The 22,898-nt window shown below is 35.7% G+C and overlaps 1 protein-coding gene across 1 annotated transcript; it reads right to left on the reverse strand.

Annotated features, from left to right (window-relative positions):
- Nucleotides 1-2,300: 2,300 nt before the first annotated feature.
- LOC131166282 (probable glycosyltransferase At5g03795) lies at nucleotides 2,301-3,685 on the reverse strand. The gene has a single exon (XM_058124685.1). It carries the CDS (start codon nucleotides 3,544-3,546, stop codon nucleotides 2,416-2,418), a length of 1,131 nt encoding a protein of 376 aa, XP_057980668.1. The 5' UTR covers nucleotides 3,547-3,685; the 3' UTR covers nucleotides 2,301-2,415.
- Nucleotides 3,686-22,898: the final 19,213 nt, after the last annotated feature.

The raw sequence follows: 22,898 nt of genomic DNA on the forward strand, positions 1-22,898 counted from the left end.
AATCTTTTCTCAACATGTCATCCTTCTTTCAAGTTTAGAAAGTTTAACTAGTAAAGAAAGATGTTTTTTTTTTTTGTGAAGTTTTGGATTCTTTCATTTGTTCAGGATTAGAGAGAGTCATACAATACAAATGATTGTATCATGAAGGAGACAAATCTTAATTGGTTATGCTGCAGTGGTTCGTGAGCTAAATAAAAAATCGCAAATGGCTTAAATCTTTTTAAAGAGAGCAAGATATCCGTACTTCAATTTATTTGTGAATCGTATTTATATTTATATTTTTATTTGTGTTTAAATTTAATATTTTTTTATATTAAAATTTTCTAACACAGTATTTGAATGTTGGTTTCTATATAAGGCGTAGGTCTCCTTGTCATGTGGGTAAGAGAGTATTTGCATGTTGGATCTCTATATAAGGAGTAGGTCTCCTTGTCATGTGAGTAAGAAAGCAAGAGTCTGAATTCAAGTTTAAAGATAGTGAATAGTAAAATGATTCACCTTGGGTTATTCTTCCAATAAAAAATAACCTTTTCTTGTGTTCTTTTATTTCTTCTAATTTTGTCATCTCTTTACCATTTTGTGGCTTGGGTGGTCTTTGTGACCAACATGGTAATATCAGAGTTGCAATTTTACCAGCAAAGAGTTTGACAAATTGCGTGAAAGAAAAAGATGGAGAAAGTTGTGAGCAATCGATTTGGAGTGGAGAAATTTGATGGCAAAAAAAAAAAAACTAATAATAATAAACTCTGGAAGATGAAGGTCCATGGTGTGATGGTACAACTTTGGCAAAACAAATCCTTACTCAAGAAGGAGAAAAAGTTGAAAAAAAAAAATGTCCAATGATTGATTGAGAGGAAATGGACATGAGAGCTGCTTCTTTAATTCATTTGTGTCTATCTAGTGATATATCATTTAATATCAAAAGTGAGAAGACAAGTGAACATGCTAAAGTCTCAAATAACTTGAATGCTTTCCATGACATTATAAATTAATTAGAAAGCATTGGTGTAAGGTTAAAAGACAATGATAAAGTTATGAATTTGCTTTATACGGTTACCACCGTATAGTAATGATGGTATTGTTATGAACTTTAGTTACTCCAATAAAAATCTCAAACTAGATAATATGACAACCATATTGTTGGCCAATGAACTTCAAAAAAGTGCAACTATAGAAAGTTTTGGATTCAATAAAAATGAAACTCTCATTACAAGAGGACAGTCGAGAGAACATGGGACACCATCAAGTAGCCATTCAAAAAGTCAAAATGGTGGATTTGTTTGATGGAATTGTGGAAAGAAAGGGCTTGTGAAGAAAGAATGATAGAATAGAAAGAATCAAAACAACGAACATGGGGGGAAATAAATCAAGTAGATAGAAGAGTTTATTATCATAAGTGGTGGTGAAATGTGTATTACTAGGAAAGGTTAATACTCATGAAAAATGGATTTTTCATAGTGGTTCAACTTAATATATGTGCACACATAGATCATGGTTCTATTCTTCTCATTCTATGTGAGGATAGTTACGTGACAAAGGAAAACAACTCAAAATCAAACGTGGCGGGAGTTGATTGTCTCTCTTGAAATTAGATTCAAGCAAATATGGTTCATTAGTTAACGTGGGTATATTACAATTTCAAAAGATGCACTTGCGGTGATGAAAAAATTTCGAGAAGGAAACTTGTACAAGTTAATGGGTGCTACAATAATGAAAAATGTGGGGTCGTTTTAGTGCAAGGAAAAAGAATGTTCTTTTTAAAGAAATGAAAAGTAGTGTGGCTGAGTAACGAATCAAAAAATCACTTTGGGGGTAAGGTCATGATATCATATCAATACAGAAAGGTAAGTCACATGGGGTCTTCTCTATATTTAAAGCCAAGACAAATTTAGTAGTTTGTTAATTGACAAGTGAAGATTTAATCAATGTTGATGATATGAGCTTGATGATGGTAATACATGGACTGAAGTGGGATTTGTTGAGTTGGTGATGCATATGTGGTGGGACTCAACTAATAAAGATGATAAAATAAAAATGGAGGCGGAAGGGTGTTGGAAGTTGATCAATATTTCCTGAGAGTATAAATGTCTAATTGTCTTATAAAACTTGTTTCAAGGCTAATTAATTAGTCTTTGTTCGCAGATACATGAGACTTGATTAATTGACTTCTTACAACTAAATATTTTATTTTCTTAAAGACTCCTTGTGGGATGATGCGAAGATTTAACTTCCCAAAGATGTAAGATTTAAAATCATGTGTTTATTTGGAATCAATTGTCTAAGTGGTTGTAACATGGTTATTCATTGAGTGATTAGATCTTTATTTTTACGAGCTAAATAATAGGTAATAATTATACAAATTATTTTTTATGTTATCCAACAGACGCTAAAAGAGGGACAATCTGTTTACAACAGCTAATAGACGGCAGGCGCACGTGCCACATCACCATACGTCAATTCCCTCCGCGCGTACCTGATGGTATGCCGCCTCAGCCACAGCTGATACAAAACCGTGTGGAAGGAATCGTACGGCTCCGGCGACTCCTTCCAAACAAAATGGCGGCTCGCCGTCATCCCCAACGCTCTCATCCGCCGCTCTCCGCCAGCAGCCAACACCTTCCTCAATCCCGCAGCCCCATTATCCCTGCCGACAAAAACCGCGATCTCTTGCCACTTCAGCACGTCCGCGAACGGCAGATCCCGAATCGGACGGTCCGTAATCACCACCGGTACGCACCCCACCCGTAGAGCATCGCCAATCCCCGCACCGTCATCACTGCCGTAGAAAAACAAGCAGAACTTGCTGTTCGCGAGTCTTTCCTCGTAAGTCAACGCATCAGACGGCTCATATTCGATCACGAACTCGGGATTCTCTCTCAACTCGTCCAACAGGATGGACCGTACTCGGTCTCGCCCTTTTCTCCGATAGTAACCCAGAAATCTCGCAGTCTTGTCTGTCTTGTTGTTTGGCAAGCGAGAAAGTGGGAGCGGGGAGGGGTTTATTGGGGGTAGGGTTATGTCCTTGTGAGGGATAAACTTGCCCTCGGGCGTAGGAAAACACGAGATTTGAACCGCATTCTTCTTCAGCTCGACGAGGTTCCGGTCCGATTCGTAGCCGATGCCGGAGCAGGAGACGTAGAAATGGTCGGCTCCGAGGGTGCGGTTCCAGTAGGGGAAGTCCACGCGAAGGTCTCTGATGAGTCGCGATATCGAGCGAGGGGAGAGGGAGGAGGGGAAGGGGACGAAGAACAGATGGGCTTCATTAGGGTTTTGCGTCAGAAAGGGGCTGTTGAGGAGAGAAGCGTGGAAGAGAGATTCTGCCGGAGTGGTGAACGATAAGTCTCTTGCTGGTTTGTAGATGAAGATTTTGAAATTTTGAAGCATGTTTTGGTAATTTGGGAAGATTGTGGATGGTGAGAGGTATGGGGAAGTGAGGACGGAGAAGGGCTTGGATTGAACAGAAGCCGAGGTGAGGATGAAGACGAAGATGAGCAGAGGGTAAGGAGTCATGACCATTTCGCCCATTCGATGATGAGGACGTGACATCGAGTGTCGCACAAACTTCGACTGTAATAAGCCCTTAGTTTGCTCGATTGCTGTAGTTCGCAGGGAGCGTTTTGGAGGAGAGGGTTGTGGATGGAACCTCAAGTGGCAGCTTTGAGCCTAACATCTGGTTAGGCCCTCAATTCAGGATTTTTTTCTCGTTTTATTATAAAAAAGAAATAAAATATAAAATAACACTCCCATTGAAAAAAAATTTTCCAAAATAATGCTCACGTAATATCGCAGCTTCATGCTGCGAGATTTAAACTGATGGCCACTCTGCCTTTGACGCGTAGCACGGAGAGAAACATGGGACAGGTGACGCGTGGCGACGCTTGAGGAAATCTCGCAACTCCAAGCTGCGAGATTTAATGAGGCATCGAACTGGAACGTGAAGCGTGGCAGAAATCTCGTACGACTAACCTGCGAGATTTGCGCCTGAAATCCATCCACGTGGTGACACGTGGTAAATCTCGCAGGACTAAGCTGCGAGATTTGCGCCTGAAATCCATCCGCGTGTTGACACGTGATAAATCTCATAGGATAGTCGTGTGAGATTTGCTTCGTCTACTCAAATCCTTCCCGAGCTCTCTCAGAAGACAATATCGCAGAGAAGAAAAGGTTGTAGACCGTTCGAACTGAGCTTGCAGAGGACCGTTGGCAGGTTACCGTTCGAGGTGACAGGTGACCGTTCGAGCGATGGCGAGGCGAGGCTATTTAAGGGCCGAAGATGGGGTATGTTATTTTTTATTTAGAAAAAAAACGTGAATATATTATTTAACTTACTGAAATTTATTTTATGTTTTGAGTTGGTTTCGTATCATATTTGCGTTCTGACTTTTTGGGTTCGTTGCTGCATCTAGAGGAATGTTAGTTTTTTTAATTAATAATTTCATTAACGTTTGTGTTTCTATTAGTATATGTATATACTCTGCATAATGATTTGTAGAATTTGGTATTGCTGTACACTTAGGGCCTGTTTAGTTCTTGAAAAAAAATTTTTTTTCCATTTGCAGGTTTATTATTACTATCTTTAGAAATTGAATATTTAATTTCAATTGTGTCACTTTAGTAGTTTTGAATATTTCAGTTTAGAAAATTTATTTATTATTTACTTAATTGATATTACTTAAGATTCTATGTTTCATAATAAAAAATCGAATCGCAACATCAAACCAAACCAAATCGAAAAATTGGTTAACCATTTCTTTGGTTCAATTTTGGTCACAAAATTTTAATTTTTTTCATTTATCAGTTTGGTTTTTATTTGGCCCATTCAATAATCACAATTAACCAAACCAAACCAATACACTATAACTATATATATAATGCATATTATGTATAATATCATGTAAATTTTTAATAATTTAATCTTGAATATTTTAAATTAAAAAAAGTATATTGATCTAATATTTATGCTTCAAATTTTATCTTCAATATTTTACATTTACATATTCATTAATATCAAAGAAAAAATATTGTTTAGGACTTTTGTTTGTTTGTATTTTTTGTGTTGTTTATGGGTCTTAACTCACTTTGATAATGTTCTTTAATTACAAAACCATTATTAGATCAATTGATCCATAATTTACATTATCTATTATTTGGGTGTACTAGTTATGCGCGTCTCCTTGATCATCAAGTATAAATTGAGACAAAGAGTTAGGATAGTTTAACATGTAATAGATATTTACATTATCAAAATGACTTAATTGAGATACCTTTGGCTGTTGCACCAACTAAATTATTATAAAATTGTGGACGTAGAAAAAGTTAATCTTTTACCAATATTTATTATTTATTAGAGTCACATGAAAGAAAATGAAAAAAAATAAAAATTATTGTTATTTTTAGACTTCTTACATGAGGAGTGACAGCGGTAGCCACCTAAAAAGGATAAATTAGTAGGTAGACTTCTACCTCATAAGCTATGGGCTAAACCAATTAGAATTAAACAACACATACATACAAGTACTACATAAGCTGCTTTTTTACACTTAATTGTTAATTTTTTGAAAACCCTTCTTAAAATTTTTCAAATCGAAAAAGAAATTTATTCTTTTGACATGCATATATGCAAATAAAAGGGCTATATATTTCAAGATTATCATACATTATGTTGAAATATAAAAAGATTGGTTACATTAAATAAGACAATTCACTTAAATGAAGTTGCTTAAATTTTAAATATCAATACGGCACCACGAGCTCATAATATCAAACACTAAAAATTACATACACAAAAAAATATTTCACCAAACTAATCAATGAAAACACAGGATGTGTACATAACATCCCTTATTTATCTCGAGTAATTAATTACTTTTAAAATGTTTGTCCTTAATATCTTAATTAGCTAGTAAGTAAATAAACATGATAAATACAAATACATATTTGAAACAATCGAATTTTTTAAGGAAGCTAAACAAAATAAAATAAAGTAGAGAGAGATTGTGAGTAATAAGATAGGAGGAATTTGATAATACAAAATATATAAATGACAAAAGGTATGTGGTTAACTAGTTCCCTTTGTAAGATAATATTATTTAGATCTATCATTGTAGTGTCATCTTCATCAAGCTTTTTGTATCACTTCTCTATATTGACTTATCAAAATTTTTAAATTATATTGATGTGTGGATTCTCACTCCTCCCAAATTTTGTTTAAGAAAAAATAGAAAAATGAATCTCATTTTCTTTCTTATGTATAAAAAATAACTTTCTAAATTAGTGACAAGATGAGTTCATTGGAGATAAATGATATATTAAAAACAATTTTTTATTAATGTTTGGCAGCAATGTGAATATGATAGTGGCATGCATATAAGTTAAAGGAATTATAAGTTAATTATTTAGTATACACTTAATGGCACATGATGTTTTGGAGCTTTGCAATCTATATTTGAGATATGTATATACATACATATATATATATATATATAATTAATTTTATTATATAATATAAATATAAAATGTTAATTAATTTTTATGAAATATTAAATAAATATTTGTGACACACGCATTAATTGAAGGTTTGCTTACAAAAAAGTTTCAAAGATATTATATGTTATATCTAAAAGTCTTCTTTTTTCTAAGCGCGAATTTAAATGCCTCTTGCATGGCTGATGCAGTGATGTGAATTGCATACTGGTAGATATCATAGGTTCTTGCATGCTTAAACTATATTATTATATTGTCTGCAAACGTTTAAGAGTCATTGTAAAAATGGGTAAATGTTCAAATTACACTTGGCATGCTACCGAAATTTCGATACGACTTTTCGTAGAGAAGTCAGAATTGCATGCAAGAATATTTTCAAAGTGACAAGTGAAACATTTAGAGAATATTGCATGCACATGAACGTATTGAAAATAATTTTTGTTTACTATTCACTTAGCATATCACTTATAAATAAAATTATTGTTTTGCGTAGGTTTTTTATATTTCCCGGGCGTCAATCTAGATGGCAGGAAGTTCAAACAGTATTCCGGTTCCGGTATTGTTGTACATGGGGGGTAACATTATAACTGGACAAACTGGTGTTAGTTATAGTATTTCGCTAGTTCAACCTATTAGAATTGGTCATAAGTGTAAATTAACTAAATTGCATACGAATATATACAAGTATTTGCATATTGATCCAAATCAATATGCATTGCGGGTAACGGCAAGATACCCGATTAAGGGGCATCATGATACAATCTTCTATGAGGTTGTTCCCGTAACTAGTGATTACGGTTTGCGCATGGTGTTGGATGCACACTGTGTAGGGACGACATATTTGACTGTGCAACTGTATGTCAAAAATATTCCTCAGATGGGTGTCACCGTAGATGGGCAGCCGGGAACGTCTATTGAGCACGTGGTTGAAGCGGAGGAAGAAGATGCAGATGTTGGTGGGATGCCTGTTGTGGATATGAACGAATATCCACGATCGTCATTCGAGCCGCAGACGTACGAAGGAACTACTATTCATACGAATTATCATGGTGTTTGCGAAGATGTTTCAGCAGAACAACTAGGATCGTTGTTCGCAATAGCGAACAACGCGCTAGACGTGGGGATGAACATCATGAACGATGTTCATTTACAAGATGACACGTATGAGGAGGAAATTGGTGAAGGGACGAACGAGTTCCCCGATGATGTCGACCCACCCCCCCGTCAATCGAACGATGTGACGTATACGGTAGATTTCATGGACGAACCTCCTATGTATGGTGTAATTGACGTAGATGCTACAGATTTGTCCCATTGTGACAAGCTTCCTATATGGGTAACTCGTTGGGATGAATCATCAGAACTGAGTAAAGGGATGCTATTCGGGTCGAAAGATCAATTAATAGCTGTTGTGCGAATATACCACGTTCGAACGCACCATGACTTCCACGTCTTGCAGTCGACCCCACTATTATGGGTTGTTAGGTGTAAGAACTCTGAATGCAGTCGGAGACTGTGTGCGATGTATTGTCAGAAACATCGATTCTTCAAAATCACTCAATATGGTGGTCCGCACACATGCTTGAATGAACTCCTCTCGCAAGACCATAGCCAAATCACGTCGTCCCTTATTGCTAGGGAGATTGTGAATATGATAAGGGGTGATGCGTCGACCTCAATCACTACATTGAAAGAATTCATAGATCGTCGTTTCGGCTATTCCATCTCATATAAAAGGATTTGGTTAGGAAAACAGAAGGCAATTGCCCAAGTATTCGGCGATTGGGAGAAGTCTTATCAGACGTTGCCTAGGTGGATGGAAGCAATGTGCACTTATAATCCTGGTACTGTCATCAAGTGGAGGTGGAACCCTATACCAGGCAGCGATCAGAACGTAACATTTGTATCAGTATTTTAGGTGTTCACAGCATCTATTCAGGGTTTTCCCCACTGTCCTCCTGTGATATGTATAGATGGGACACACTTGTACGGTAAGTACAAGGGAAAACTCCTTATTGCGACGTGCCCGGATGCAAATAGGCAAATATTTCCCCTTGCATTCGCTATTGTGCAAGAGGAAAGTTTGGACATATAGAATTGGTTTCTGTGTTGTCTTCGTTCCATTACCGATAGGGATGACATTTGTCTTATATCAGATAGGCATCTAGGGATCATCGTTGCAGTGTCTCACAATCCTGATTGGCAGCCACCACGTGCGCACCACCGATTCTACCTTCGACACGTTGTAAGCAACTTCAGCACGAAAGTGCACAGTGTCAATCTGAAGCGAATGGCTAAGCGAGCGGGAAGGGAGCATCAGGTTAGAAAGTTTAACATGTGGATGGAGAAAATCTTCGATGAGGGTGGGGAACCCGCGAAGACGTTCTTTGATCAAATCGCTCCTCATATGTGGACTCAGTGCCATGACGGTGGCAGAAGGTATGGGAACATGACGACAAACCTCATCGAATGTTTCAACACCGTCCTTAAGGGCGCTCGTAGCCTCCTAATCACTGCCCTTGTGTAACTGACATTTTATCGCGTTGCACATTATTTCAACAACCAATGAGAGGCTGCTCGTAATGCAATATCAGGAGGAAACGTATTAACTCCTCATATATTGCTTGCGATGCAAAGAAGGGAGTTGAAGGCGACCGGACATCGCGTGACGACATTCAACTGGTCTAGAGGTACTTTTAGCATCACGACTGCGCAGTTGGGACCTCATAAAGGAAACAGTGTGCAAACCCTGCGCATTCAGGATTTGCACGTCTGCTCGTGTGGGAAGTGGCAAGCCTTGCACTTTCCATGCTCCCACCTTCTCGCTGTATGTGCGGAGACACGACTGAACGCCATGCAGTACGTTGAGCCTTGTTGGAGCACCGCCGAACATTATGCGACATATGCGATGGATTTTCAGCCGATTATGCATGAGGTGTACTGGTCAGCATCGTCATTGCCGACTATACAGGCAAATCCAGCGTATGCTCGACATAAAGGTCGTCCAAGGAGCTCCCGTATACACAATGAGATGGACGCTAGGGAAGGTAGGAAGAGGAGCACGTGCAGTATATGTCATCAAGAAGGACATAATCGCACAAGGTGTCCGAGAAGGACCCACTCGGCCGATGCAGCTGGACTGTCGCATTGATGTTGTATGCAGTTTGAGACTCTTTCACACCCTTTTTTTTTTTGTATATACCTATTCTGATGCAACGATGCATTTTCCAGGATTGATTTAGGCCCGTCTGATCTGAGCGTCTTGGCAATGGGCAATCATCACAGGGCCAGTCGAGCGTGGGCTGATGGGCATGCGGAGCGCCTGTTCTGCCGAGGGGGCACGCATTTTGTGGAGCGTTGGTTAGAGGCAGACCCCCGCATTGTCCAGCTGATACGCGATGCGGGGTTTTATGGCATTTATCGGATTGCTCATATCCAGCTTGATTGGCATCTTGTCACAGCATTGGTGGAGCGATGGAGACCCGAGACGCACACGTTCCACCTACCTCATGGCGAGGCTACTGTCACATTACAGGACGTAGCTGTTTTGTTTGGGTTGCCGATTGATGGGCGAGTCGTCACTGGTCGCACTACCGGACCAGTGGAGGGACCTACAAACCGTCAGGGTCGACTCGCCCTGCGTACTATGTGCGAGCGTTTGTTAGGCATCATTCCGCCTGACAGCGAGTTGGTTGGTGCACGCATCCGTATGCGGTTCCTCAAGGGGGATGTGTTTCGTGAGCTCTCGGCACATGCAGATTTTCAGACGATAGCATGCCACGCACGAGCCCACTTGTTGCGTTTGATTTGTGGGGTGATCTTCTCTGATGTTTCTGGCAGTTATGCACATCTGATGTTCCTTCCCCTCCTTGAGGACTTCGGAGCGTGTCACTCGTACAGTTGGGGGTCCGCCACTTTGGCGTGGTTGTATAGGGAGATGTGTCGCGCCACGCACCACTCGAAGACACAGATTGCGGGCTCCTTTTGCTTACGCCAGGTTTGGGCTTGGGAGAGATTTCCTTCATTCGCGCCTACGCGGCGAGGTTTCCTGCAGATTGAGAGGGGTCAGGATGGTCGTTCGGTTGATCCTCTCCCACTCGCATACCAGTTAGTACAAATTTTATCTATCCCTTCTCATTCACTCAATAACTATCACGAATACTAATTCGTAATACGTAGTAGTCTTGCATTTGGGAACTTACGTTTCTTCTTATACAGATGGAGGGACGACTTGAGGGCATCGATGGTTGCGCTTCACACATTGCCCTGGTACAGGTTCAAGTTGGACATGCACCGGGAGCATGAGGTATAAATCAGTTAAAGTATAGCACATGATATTCTTTATTTCTTTCAATTGTGTATAGTCCGCTTATCTTTTTGCTTTGTCTAAGTGCAGTTTTTATGGATGCCCTACACGGACGAGATTTTAGCCGACATGCCGCCTGCCTATGCAGACGGGAGGGACCTGTGGGTAGCTCGAGTGCCATTCATATGCTTTCATATTATTGAGTGGTATCTCCCCGATCGAGTCATGCGACAGTTCGGGTTTCGACAGGTCATTCCCGCCCCATTTATGACTTCAGGGGTAGATATTGTTGGGGACAATCTCCACAGCATGGATGGGCGCGGTCAAGGGGTCACAGACTGGTCGAGTACACACGCGATATTCGTCACTGCGTGGGAGCATCGGCGAGACTACATCGTATGAGGAGTGGCAGAGCACGTTCTGATGCATCTAGATGACCCATACTTCACTTGGTATAGGTCTATCACACGCCGCTTCGTCGACAAGACCGCAGCTGTATATTTGAGCCTCGTAAGAAGACTAATGTCACAACTCATTTTATGATATATACGTTCCGATTTGAATGCATTAATAATATATGTTCATATCTTGTAGGTTGACATAGTCATTGAGGCAGACCAAATCTCGTTGGATCCTGCGATCCACCGATTGATGAGTGCTGCACTAGACCTCGTCCATGAGAACAGTCGACGGATCCCAGAATGAGGAGGTCGACCAGCTCCAGTACGAGGAGGATGACATGCCTCCTCTAGTCATCCAGGGACTCCCATGTCCTCCCCACCAGTCGTACAGGCCGAGTACTTATTCGGCCCGTCAGCGCCTTATGCGCCTTCCACTGCAGCTGATATTGCCGGATCGTCGAGCAGACTGACTGATGCCCCATCCGACTCTGCTGCTACCCCATCAATGTCATTTTTATTGGACGATTTTTTCGATGGGGTGGAGGTCAATGCACCCCCTATGCCGCCTCGTTCTCGTCCCGATACATCGTATCATTTCTCACCGCGTGCGCTCCGCATGGCTGATGATGATTATGTTGCACCTCTTGGGGGAGAGGATCCACATCCAACACGACGGGACAGGACACCTGCTGATGCTGACCAGCAGGGAGAGGGTAGACGCAGACGGCAGCCACCACGACCCCGAAGACGACCTCGCTACGGCATAGAGTAGTTTAGCATTATTTTCATTGCATTTTATTTGCATGTATATCAATGATTGTTTTGATTTCATTTGTATATAATTGATTATTTTTTTTATTCTTTCGTATATATCATTTAATAATTCGTATCTCTAAAGAATTCAATACTGCAAAATATAAAAAATGACACATAATTTGTATCGCTAAAATTTGCATGTCTAGTTAAGTTAATTCCTTAAATTGAATTGTCTTTTACTGCAAAATTCATATCGCTAAAATTTGTATAGTATTTGGTTAATGGATTTTACTTTTCGCGGTGTATTTAGTGTCGTGAGCAGCCAAAGTAAGACTACTTGTGTATTAAAAACAATTTTATACCTTATCTCAAAATAATAAATTAAATAAGAATAATCTACCTACCCATATGATAGTATCCTAAGATAATTTTCGTATAATTTTAATCATTTCTCAGTTAAAATTAACAATGTGTTTTATTAAAATTTAATTATAATTATATTTAATTATAATTTAAAATATAAAATTTAAGTTTATAAATTTTATAAAACTTAAATTTAAAATATAGCAATTGTTTAATTGTTAAAATATAACTTTCCTTATAAATTTAAAATTTAATTAAATTTATTTTTTTTAAAGTTATAATTTAAATTTAATTATAACTTTCCCTTTTTACAAATTTAAATTTAAATTTAAATAATAAATTAAAATTTGTCTTGCAAAATGTTTAATTGTTAATTTTAAATATTACATCCAATAAACATTTTGTAGCATTATAATTACTAGGCATTTTTATAACTTATTGAGAAATTTATTTTTTCCAATTATATTTTTATAAAATTTTGAAATAATACAAATTATTTTGTCATACTTATATAATTAGTTGGCCCAAAGCATCAAAGTAGTCAATTCGAAATTTTTGTTCGGTCTCTAATCTACTTATTTGACTTTAATCATTATATTAATCATATATTTTTTTTTATTTACTAAATTAATGTCATTTTAAAATATCATTTTATTAAGGACAAATTTTTTTATTCCGCATGCATTTAATAGTTAACTAACAAATTATTCATTTCGTCAATAAAATTAAATTATAAGAAATTTTTTAGTATTTTTTTTGTAATTTCAGGGGTTAGAATCATATTTTGAAATATTTTTTTGGATTTTATCCAAATTTTTATGTCAAAAATACTTATTTATAATCAATAATTTCTTTTATGTAAATCTTTTTTTAAAAATTATATATTTAAAATTTGTAAAAAAGTAAATTTAACTTTAAATTATATTTATAAGGGAAAGTTATGATTAAATTTATTAAAAGGAAATTTAAATTTATAAAAAAGGAGAGTAATTATAGCCGTAAATCTCACACGACTAACCTGTGAGATTTACTCATTGTCACATGTCACCACCCTGTGTGTGTTCATTGTACAATAGCAACTAATAAATAAGAGTGACTGAGTCTGATAGTGCAGCAAATAAGACGACTCGCTAAGAGACGCATCGAAGCCTGAACCTTGCTGTAAGATCCCATTGAATTGACATATGAAGCATGGAATCTGTAGTTGGACCCAGAGAACTAAGAAGCAGTTTTTTACTTTTTTGGCATAAAAATAACATCATAGCCTATTTATCATAAATTCTCATGAAGTTAAAAAAATCTCACTTCTAATATTAATGATGGCTGATAAATGCCCTGCTCTGTGGCCCATCAGTCACTTGACACCCACTATTAATTGAGCTTGTCATAAATCATTGCGAGAACATTTATTTTTATTTTATCCCATATAATTTGATGGAATAACACACTTTTATATGAGTAAATTATTATTATTATTATTATTTTGAGATTTTTTAATAAATTATTAAATCTAATTTGATATTTTTTTTCATGAATTAACATTTTTATTTTCTGGGAAAGTTAGGATAATGCAAAGTCACTCTTTGTAAAATTATGATGATTTATAATTTTAAATTTTAATTAATTGTCTAAAATATAATGTAAGTACAGAGTCCATTCCAATAATCTTTGGCCTTTATATGCAAGAAGAGCACTTTGTAGAATAAATTGGTAAAAGGCCCTTGTGCCATGAACCATAATCTATTTATTAGCTTGCAAGAGTGTCAGTAAAAAATCTCTGAAACGATTCGTCAGAGCTAGGGAGAAGATAAACAAAGATGAGTTTTCTCTTCTCTGGTAAATAAATTCAATTCAATGGGATCTTACAGCAAGGCGAGTTGTCTTATTGGTTGCGCTGCCAAACTCGGTCACTCCTATTTATTAGTTACTGTTGTACAACGAACACACAAAGATTCTCATTATTTTTATTCTACCTCAATTTCCTTTTATTATTATAATAATAGGTGTCCCTTTTAAATCTCGCAGCTTGGAGCTGCGAGATTTCCTCAAGCGTCGCCACGCGTCACCTGTCCCCTGTTTCTCTCCTTGCCACGCGTCGAAGGCAAAGTGGCCATCAGTTTAAATCTTGCAGCATGAAGCTGCGAGATTACGTGAGCATTATTTTGGAAAAATTTTTCCCAATCAAAGTGTTATTTTATATTTTATTTCTTTTTTATAATAAAATGGGAAAAAACTCCTCAATTCAGTCCAGCGGATGAAAAGTATGTATGTCACCCATCTTCCACCACTTTAATTTTTTCACCCCAATAAATACATTATTATCCATATTATCCTATAAAAAAACACATATCCCTCGCATTTGTATACACACATTGCATACATTGCATGTTTGTATATGCCACTTGCATGCTTAAAGTCAAAAAGGTATATAAAAAGAAAATGAGGGATAATGAGAAGAGAAATATCTTATATATATGTCACCCATCTTCTACCACTTTAATTTTTTCACCCCAATAAATACATTGCTATCCATATTACCCTGTAAAAGGGTACCCTACCCCTCACATTTGTATACACACTTGCATGCTTAAAGAAAAAAGGTATATAAAAAGAAAAGGAGAGATAATGAGAAGAGAGATATCTTGTATGAGCCCGAAAATATTTTGTATAAGGACCGGTTCCAAATCTTCTTGTAATTCCTCCCAAGATAGTAAAGTTTTTTGTCTCATTTGCCCATAGAGTAGGCATAGCCGAACCACGTAAATTTTTGTTTCATTTCTATTTATTTTCCTGCATCTTTTATAACACATTATCAGTACAAGACTCTAACTAACTGAGTTATTTATTTAATTCTTATTTAATTTATTTATTTCTTGTAAGTTTTATTTCACAAAAATATAATATTCTCCAAAAGAAAATATGTCTTTTAAAGTTTAAAGAGTACTAATCTCTAGAAGATATGGTAAGATAGTCTTCCTAAAGAGGTTATATAATTAAATCTCCCAAAGAGATCCTCCCAAAGAGGTTATATATTTAAATCTCCTAAAGAGATCATAGACCTCCTGAAGAGATTATATATCTAATCTCTATAAGAGATGTAAATATTTACCTCCCGAAGAGGGTATATTTTTAGCCCCTCAAAAAGATGTTCAAATCAACATCCTGAAGAGGTGAAATGTTTATCCTCCAAAAGAGGTAGTATATTTAACCTCCGAAAGAAATGATAAATTATTATCCAATTTAATATTGTAAATTGGAATCATATTGTTAAAGAGTACAAATTCAGAAAAATAATATAATGTTCCTGAAAAAACATATTTAAGTACCCTAATTGGTGGAAATAATATTATATTATTATCTAATTTTTATTTCAGTTTTACATTTTGTTTTCTAAATTACCTTATTATTGTTAATTTATTCAAACGTCGAATATAAGCAAAGTTGAATTTGTTCCCCTTGATATCAAAGACAACAATTATTTATCATGAATTCTTGATGTTGATATCCATCTTGTTGGCTTTACAAGGCTTAAAATCTTGTTTTAATGATAACAAATCAGATGAATTTAACATATTTGATTAAGTAATGATATTTCAGGACTCAAGTATGTGAATACAAGGTCAAGTGCTCACGAGGATCATTGAAAGCTTATACTCTAAAGAAAAATGATTAAATGAAGCTTAAAGAATATTAAAGAATGAATTCAAAGAAGATCCAAAGATAGCTCAAGCAACATAAACATGAGTAAAGCATATGGAAACTTAAAGTTGACTCAAGCTCAATTCAAAAGGGGACATAAAACAAAATATCATAGAAAACTTGAAGATTAGAGTTTTAGGCTTTAAGACCATGTTGTAAGTACTTCATGTTTAAATATCTTATGAAAATATGTTGAAAGTTCTTTAGGGGTTAATTATGGACTTAGAGACCTTATTTCAAATCTTAGAAAATGTTTTATAAGTAACCAAAGCAGAAGAGTAAAAAAATTTTAAAAATTAAAATGAAAAACCAGAAAAGTGACTGCCTAGAAGACTAAACTAATATTCCAGAAGATTGAAGTATTACTTCAGATGACTGAAGTGTAACTTCAGTCTATTGAAGAATTTCTTCAGATGATTGAAAAATAAGTTCAGTCTGTTGAAATTTTCCTTAAGGAATACAGAAAAGGCAGTACACCCTCAGAAGATTGGACCCTTAGTTCAGTCGTCTGACCTTGTGTCTAGACTAAATTTTTCAATATTTTAAGGTATTTCAGAAGACTGAACCCGACACTTTAGTCTATTGAACACTATCAACGGCTAGTTTTTTTAAATATTTAAAAATCCAAATAAAAGTTTTTTGTGCCCCAAAATTTATGAAAACTTAGGAAATACTCCAAGTAATCTTTGGCAATACAAAAATACTTTTGAAAGCATGTAAATACATGGTTTTAGCAAATTAAACTTACCAAGAAATTGAAAATTTTGTTCATAAGCTGAAAGTTATCTTGGTCTCTAAAAGCTCTCTCTTGCTCTCATCCATGCACAACTGATTTGCTGATAATTCTGAAGTGCTGAAACAACCTTCTCTAATCTCTATACTTCTAAGTTGCTAATTCTTATCTAAAGAATATCCTTGTGATAAATTCTTTTGAGTTTCAATCTTATTTCAATTTAATATTTGAATATTGAAGTATATAGAGTTTTAAATTGTACTAATCTGCTATTGTGAGAGTATTATTGTACACACGGATTGTTTCTTGTTTCCTTGTATTGATTGGCGATTTTAGGTTGTTGGATCGTTGGACTGAGCATGAGGTATCGCTTAGAGAGGCGTTGCTTTAACCTATTGAAAGAGTGACTAAGCATAGGGTATCGCTTGTAACGGTTTGTTCCACCCAGAAAGGAACTGTATAGTGGAATCCTTAGGTGGTATTGGCCTAAGGCGAGGGCGTAGGTTGGGGATAAGCCGAACCTCGTAAAAAACGTGGTGTCATTCTCTTTCCTTACTCTCTTTACTTTTCAGTATATATAAATTGTGTGGTGTATGCAAAGTGTAGGTTACTGAAATTTGAAAACTGAGATTAAAGAAGACTCTTAATATAAGAAAGGACGTTTTGATTAAACTTTTGTGGAAACCTAAAAGGAAGTATGTTGTTTAATCGTTTGCGGAAATCTTAGTTAAGAGAGTGCAAATAAATTTCATTCACTACAAGGCTTACATTTATTCACAGGGCAGCAAAAGTTGAAACTTGTCAAAGAGCTGAATGCCATATCTTAATTGGGTATTTTGGTGGTTGATTACTTTAGTTGCTTAATTGGTTGTTTGATTATTTAAGTATTATTTGTGTTGTGCTGTGATTGGTTTGTGGATTGAATAATTAACTAAGATTTTGCTATGTGTTTGATAAATTAACAAGAGTTTAAGAATTCATAAAAAGAATTTAAAAAAAAAATTAATAACCCAATTCACTCCACTCTTGGGACAACTCCTTAACTTTCACATTTAAATGTAATGAACTTTGGAAACACTATTTTAGATGGAAATATCGCATCCTTGCAGGATCACGCAAAAGTTATGATCTTCCTCCGTCATCATTTAGAGGAAGAATTAAAGACTGAATATCTCCCTGTCAAAGACCCACTTATCCTATAAAAAAATTTAAAGGATAAATTTGATCACCAAAAAACTGTGATTTTACCAAAAACTCGATATGAATAGTTGCACCTGAGGTTGCAAGACTTTAAAACAGTCAGCGAATATAACTCAGTTATGCATAAGATTAGCTCGAAACTAAAACTATGTGGTTGGAAAAAACTTTTACTACTTTCTATCCCACTAATGTGCTCCTACAGGAGCAATATAGGGAGAGGAAATTTACTAAACTTTTTGAACTTATATCATGTCTTCTTGTCGCTGAGCAAAATAATGAGTTTTTGATGAAAAATCACCAAACTCGTCCAATTGGTTCGACCCCATTACCTAAAGTGAATATGAACACATTTCGTGGTTGAGGAAGAGGCAGTAGGTATGGTCATGGCTATGGTCGAAATAACCATTGGCATCAATGTGAGGTTAGAATCCCCCATAAGAGGGATAACCCCCAAAAGAGGGTTGGTCCCCAAAAGCGGTATAATGATCAAAATCTATGACCTAGGCAATATGAAAATGAATACTATAGATGTAGAGAAAAAGATCACTGGTTGCTCAGACATTTGGTAGATCTATACCGAGCCTCTATAAAGGAAAATAGTAAAGAAGTATAATTTTTTGCTGATTTTCTTACAAATCAAAATAATGATGCAATATTTTAAGATATAAAGTAAACAATATTATATTTTGATTTATTATCATTTTATTATTTTTATGCTCAATTATAATAATGGGTTTTTAAAATATATGTTGTAGTGTGAATTGTCTTAAAGCATTGATCAATTCTGAGATGTCTTTGGAAAAAGTTTGTTTAGCTAACAGTGTTACAATACACACAATTCATTACTTGAATATATTTTCAACAAATGTTAATACAATATCTGGTTTCTACAAATCTAATTGAAGGCTTTGAATGAGTTAATATAAAGTTGCCCAATGATACTTTCTTACAAACTGATGAAACTTAATATTCCAACAGATTCAAAAGAAATCTGTTAAGCTTTAGAGATTTAAGATTTAATGAATATCACATTGAAACTATAAATAAAGGCAGTAAAGAATTTATTTATATTACTTCTATTGTTTATAGGAAGAAACCAATTTTAGGAAAACTGTCAACTTTATTATCTAGTTTGTATTATACAAAGTTTAAAGCAGTTGAATCATATAATGTTTTGCACCAGAAGTGCAATGACCCAAAATTATTTACACTTTGGCCTAATCATCTTGGACATCCTGGAGATGTAATGATGTGAAGAATCATTGAAAATTCACATGATCATCCACTAAAGAACCAGAAGATTCTTTTATTAACTGATTTCATTTCTACTTCTTGTTCTCAATAGAAATTAATGCTAATTTTAATGAAACAGTATTCCCTACATTATGGGGAGCAAAATCACTGCCTGAAACACAACATGAAATCATGTAGAATGTCATGAGTTTATCTCAAATGATTATCGCACAAATCAAAGTGAACTTGAAGTTCAAAAAATTATACATTTGCAAGGGGTTGCAAATTAATTATCAGATTCTTTTGCAGATACCAAGGTCATATTAAAATCTTATATACCTGTTGCAAATATTCTAGCACGTATTGATGTCTCTGAAGGACAACAATCGGCTAATTAACCTAAATCGCAAGTTAAGCATGGAAGGCTTGTGACGACCTGCTTAATTTTCACATTTTTTTTATATAATAATAAAATCAATATCACATATTCCAGCTCAGCAGATCATAATCTACCTAAACCCGTGGGTACTAGAGATATATCATAACACAAAACGAAAGCCTAAGCAGTAGGAAACATACAATCACAATATTATAAAAACGGAAACATCCATCACATTACTGTAAATACTAGAATCACTATATCCACTGTATTTCCATATATACATCCCAAAATAAGATCTAGGGACATTTCCCATAAAATCTAACTGTCCCTACAAAAACTTACCCTTCAAAAAGGACTGATAAATGACACTAGATCAGCGGGGCTTTTCCCGCTCTCCTATCTAGGGCTCTTGAAAAGTTTATAAAATTTTGGGGTGAGACACCTCTTAGTAAGGGAAATAAACTAATACTAGTATGTGGTAACACGAGTATTCTATGTTCTACATATACCATACATAACATATTTAGTAACTGTTTTGTCAAATCTGGGAAAACATATATATCATTAAAACATGGCAGAACATACTGCATTTTCATAAACATATCTCATCTCATATAATAATAATAACACAAAACATTCCAGGTAAGTTTACTGGTTGTTGTCATGTATTACCCCCACATGACTGGGTTGTGTGGCCCAAAGGCGGGACCTGACAATGGTTGGCCAACCACTGCCAAGTCAAAAGTATAGTCTGTAAGTCTGATGGGTCTACCTGACCTGGTCCGTACACCAGGGGCGATCACACACTACTTAAAAACCACATCGACCATCCAATCTCACACCACTCCGTACAGCGACGTTAATACAGATATCATGATCATGAAAACCATGGACACATAGTAACGGTACCGTGCAAGTGCTAACCTAGACCAAGCCAACCAGGTTTTGATATCATATAACATATACTGAAACTGTGATATATGGATATCTCATATCTTCAATTATCAAATCTATCATATCATTTTGCATATATACGTATGTCATGAAAATTATCGGCCCGTATGCCGGTATTAAACATTTTACCATAGCTTGGCCCGTACGCTGGGAAATCATAGCACAACCCGTACGCTGGCAAATCACATCCATAGCTCGGCCCGTATGCCGGCAAACATATCCATAGCACAACTCGTACGTTGGAAAATTACATTTATAGCATGGCCCGTACGCTGGAAAAATATATCCATAGCTCAGCCCGTACGCCGGCAAATCATACACATAACACAGCCCGTACGCCGGTAAAACATATAAAAATCTCGGCCCGTACGCTGGTTTTCCATTATAAAAATCCATATCATAATCACATTTTCAGAAAACAGTATTTCATAACATTTTATACTCATGCCACACTAACAGATTTTCTGCATATTCAACATACAATCATTTCCAATAGTATGTTCCCAAATGTAAATCATATATAAATATATTTATTTTCCTGAAATCAAATTTTATATATATATATATATATATATATATTTATATATACATTTCTTAAAAATAACTAACTTAATTTATCCCCTTACCTGATTCTTGAAAAGCCCCTAAGAAAATTTGCCCCACACCCGCAGGGTTCTCAACTCAACACTTTGGAAACAATATTTTCCAAAACAAAAGTTCAGTATTTCTAAGAGTATAACACTTTCCTCAACTGTAAAAAATCCAAATATTGAGTAGAAAGCCTTACCCTGGATTTGGGATGGTTTCCACCTTACTTTCACCAACGATTCGCTCCGGCAGATTTGAAGAGAACTTCCCCAAGAGTGTCTTGGTGGCTTTGGATTGTCGATCCAGCGTAAATTTAGCTGAAATCGACGAAAGAGAGAGAGAGAACCGAAGGGGAGAGAGAGAGGAGAGAGATTTTTTAATTGGAAAGTAAAAATCCAGATTTTGAATATATAGAACTAGATTCGTCGACGAGCCACGTCATTCGACAACGAATCATTTAATAATTTCGTCAACAAAATTTAATCCTTATTGACGAAATTTAGCCGACTCAAAACCTCTCTCTGTATTTTTTCGTCGACGAAATTCAATCTTCGTCGATGAATTCTCTTAAAGCCTCGTCGACGAATCCCCTGTATTCGTCAACAAAGCCTTGATGATTCCCCTCGATTATTCCTTCCAAAGTGTAATGTCGTCGACGAACGCTTCGCATTCGTAGACGAAGTTAACTTCCTCCTTCTATTACTGTTTCCATTTCCCTTTCTCTTTATCATTTAAATTCCATTTTTATTTGGGTTGTTACAAGGCTTGTTGATGCAAAAGATAAAACTCCCATAAGGAGAAATTTGAAATTTGTAAACACTCCAGAAGAGGTTACAGAGGCGGATAATGCATTTGACATTCATAAACCCGTTTATCCTGAAAATGAAATCCCTACTATGGAACCTCCTGAAGAGGAATCTCCTGAAGAAGAAACTCCTTAAGAGACATCCCTTTAAAAGGGACAAGTACTTGAAAATAATAGTGAGATCTCAATTCATTACATGGGAGAAATGTGAGATAAAAATAAAGTTGTTAACAACACATTTGCGTATGCATTAACTATTGACATTACCAAAAGTAATGAGTATCCTGAACCTAAATCTGTTAATGAATGTTAATATAGAAGTGATTGACCAAAATGGAAAGAGACTATTACATCATAATTAAACTCTCCATAAAAAAAAAAAGAAGTTTTTTTACATGTAGTCCAGACACCAGAAGATGTCTAACCTGTTGGATACAAATGAGTATTTGTGTGCTAACGAAATGAAAATAATGAAATTACTCGATATAAAGTAAGACTTGTGGCACAAGGTTTCTCGCAGAAACCCATAATTGATTATGATGAGACATATTCTCCCATAATGGATGTAATCACTTTCAAATTATTAATTAGGCTAGCAGTCGCTGAATGACTAAGCATGTGTTTTATGGATGTAGTAACAACATATCTATATGGATCGTTGGATAATGAAATTTATATGAAAATTTCTGAAGGATTTAAATTGCCTCAAGCAAAACCCATAAATTTATATTCAATTAAACTTCAACGTTTTTTATATGGATTAAAGCAATCTAATGGATGTAATACAATCAATTAAGTTAGTACCTTGTGAAAGAGAGATTCATAAATAATCCAATTTGTCTATGCGTTTTTATTAAAAGATCAGAATCCAGATTCGCTACAATTGTTGTTTATGTTGATAATTTGAATTCAGTTGGGACTTTTGAAGAGTTCATTAAAGCTACTAATTATTTAACGGTGGAATTTGAGATGAAAGATTTACGAAATACAAAATA

This window comes from Malania oleifera, chromosome 10, assembly GCF_029873635.1.
Source record: "Malania oleifera isolate guangnan ecotype guangnan chromosome 10, ASM2987363v1, whole genome shotgun sequence".
Taxonomy (NCBI): domain Eukaryota; kingdom Viridiplantae; phylum Streptophyta; class Magnoliopsida; order Santalales; family Ximeniaceae; genus Malania; species Malania oleifera.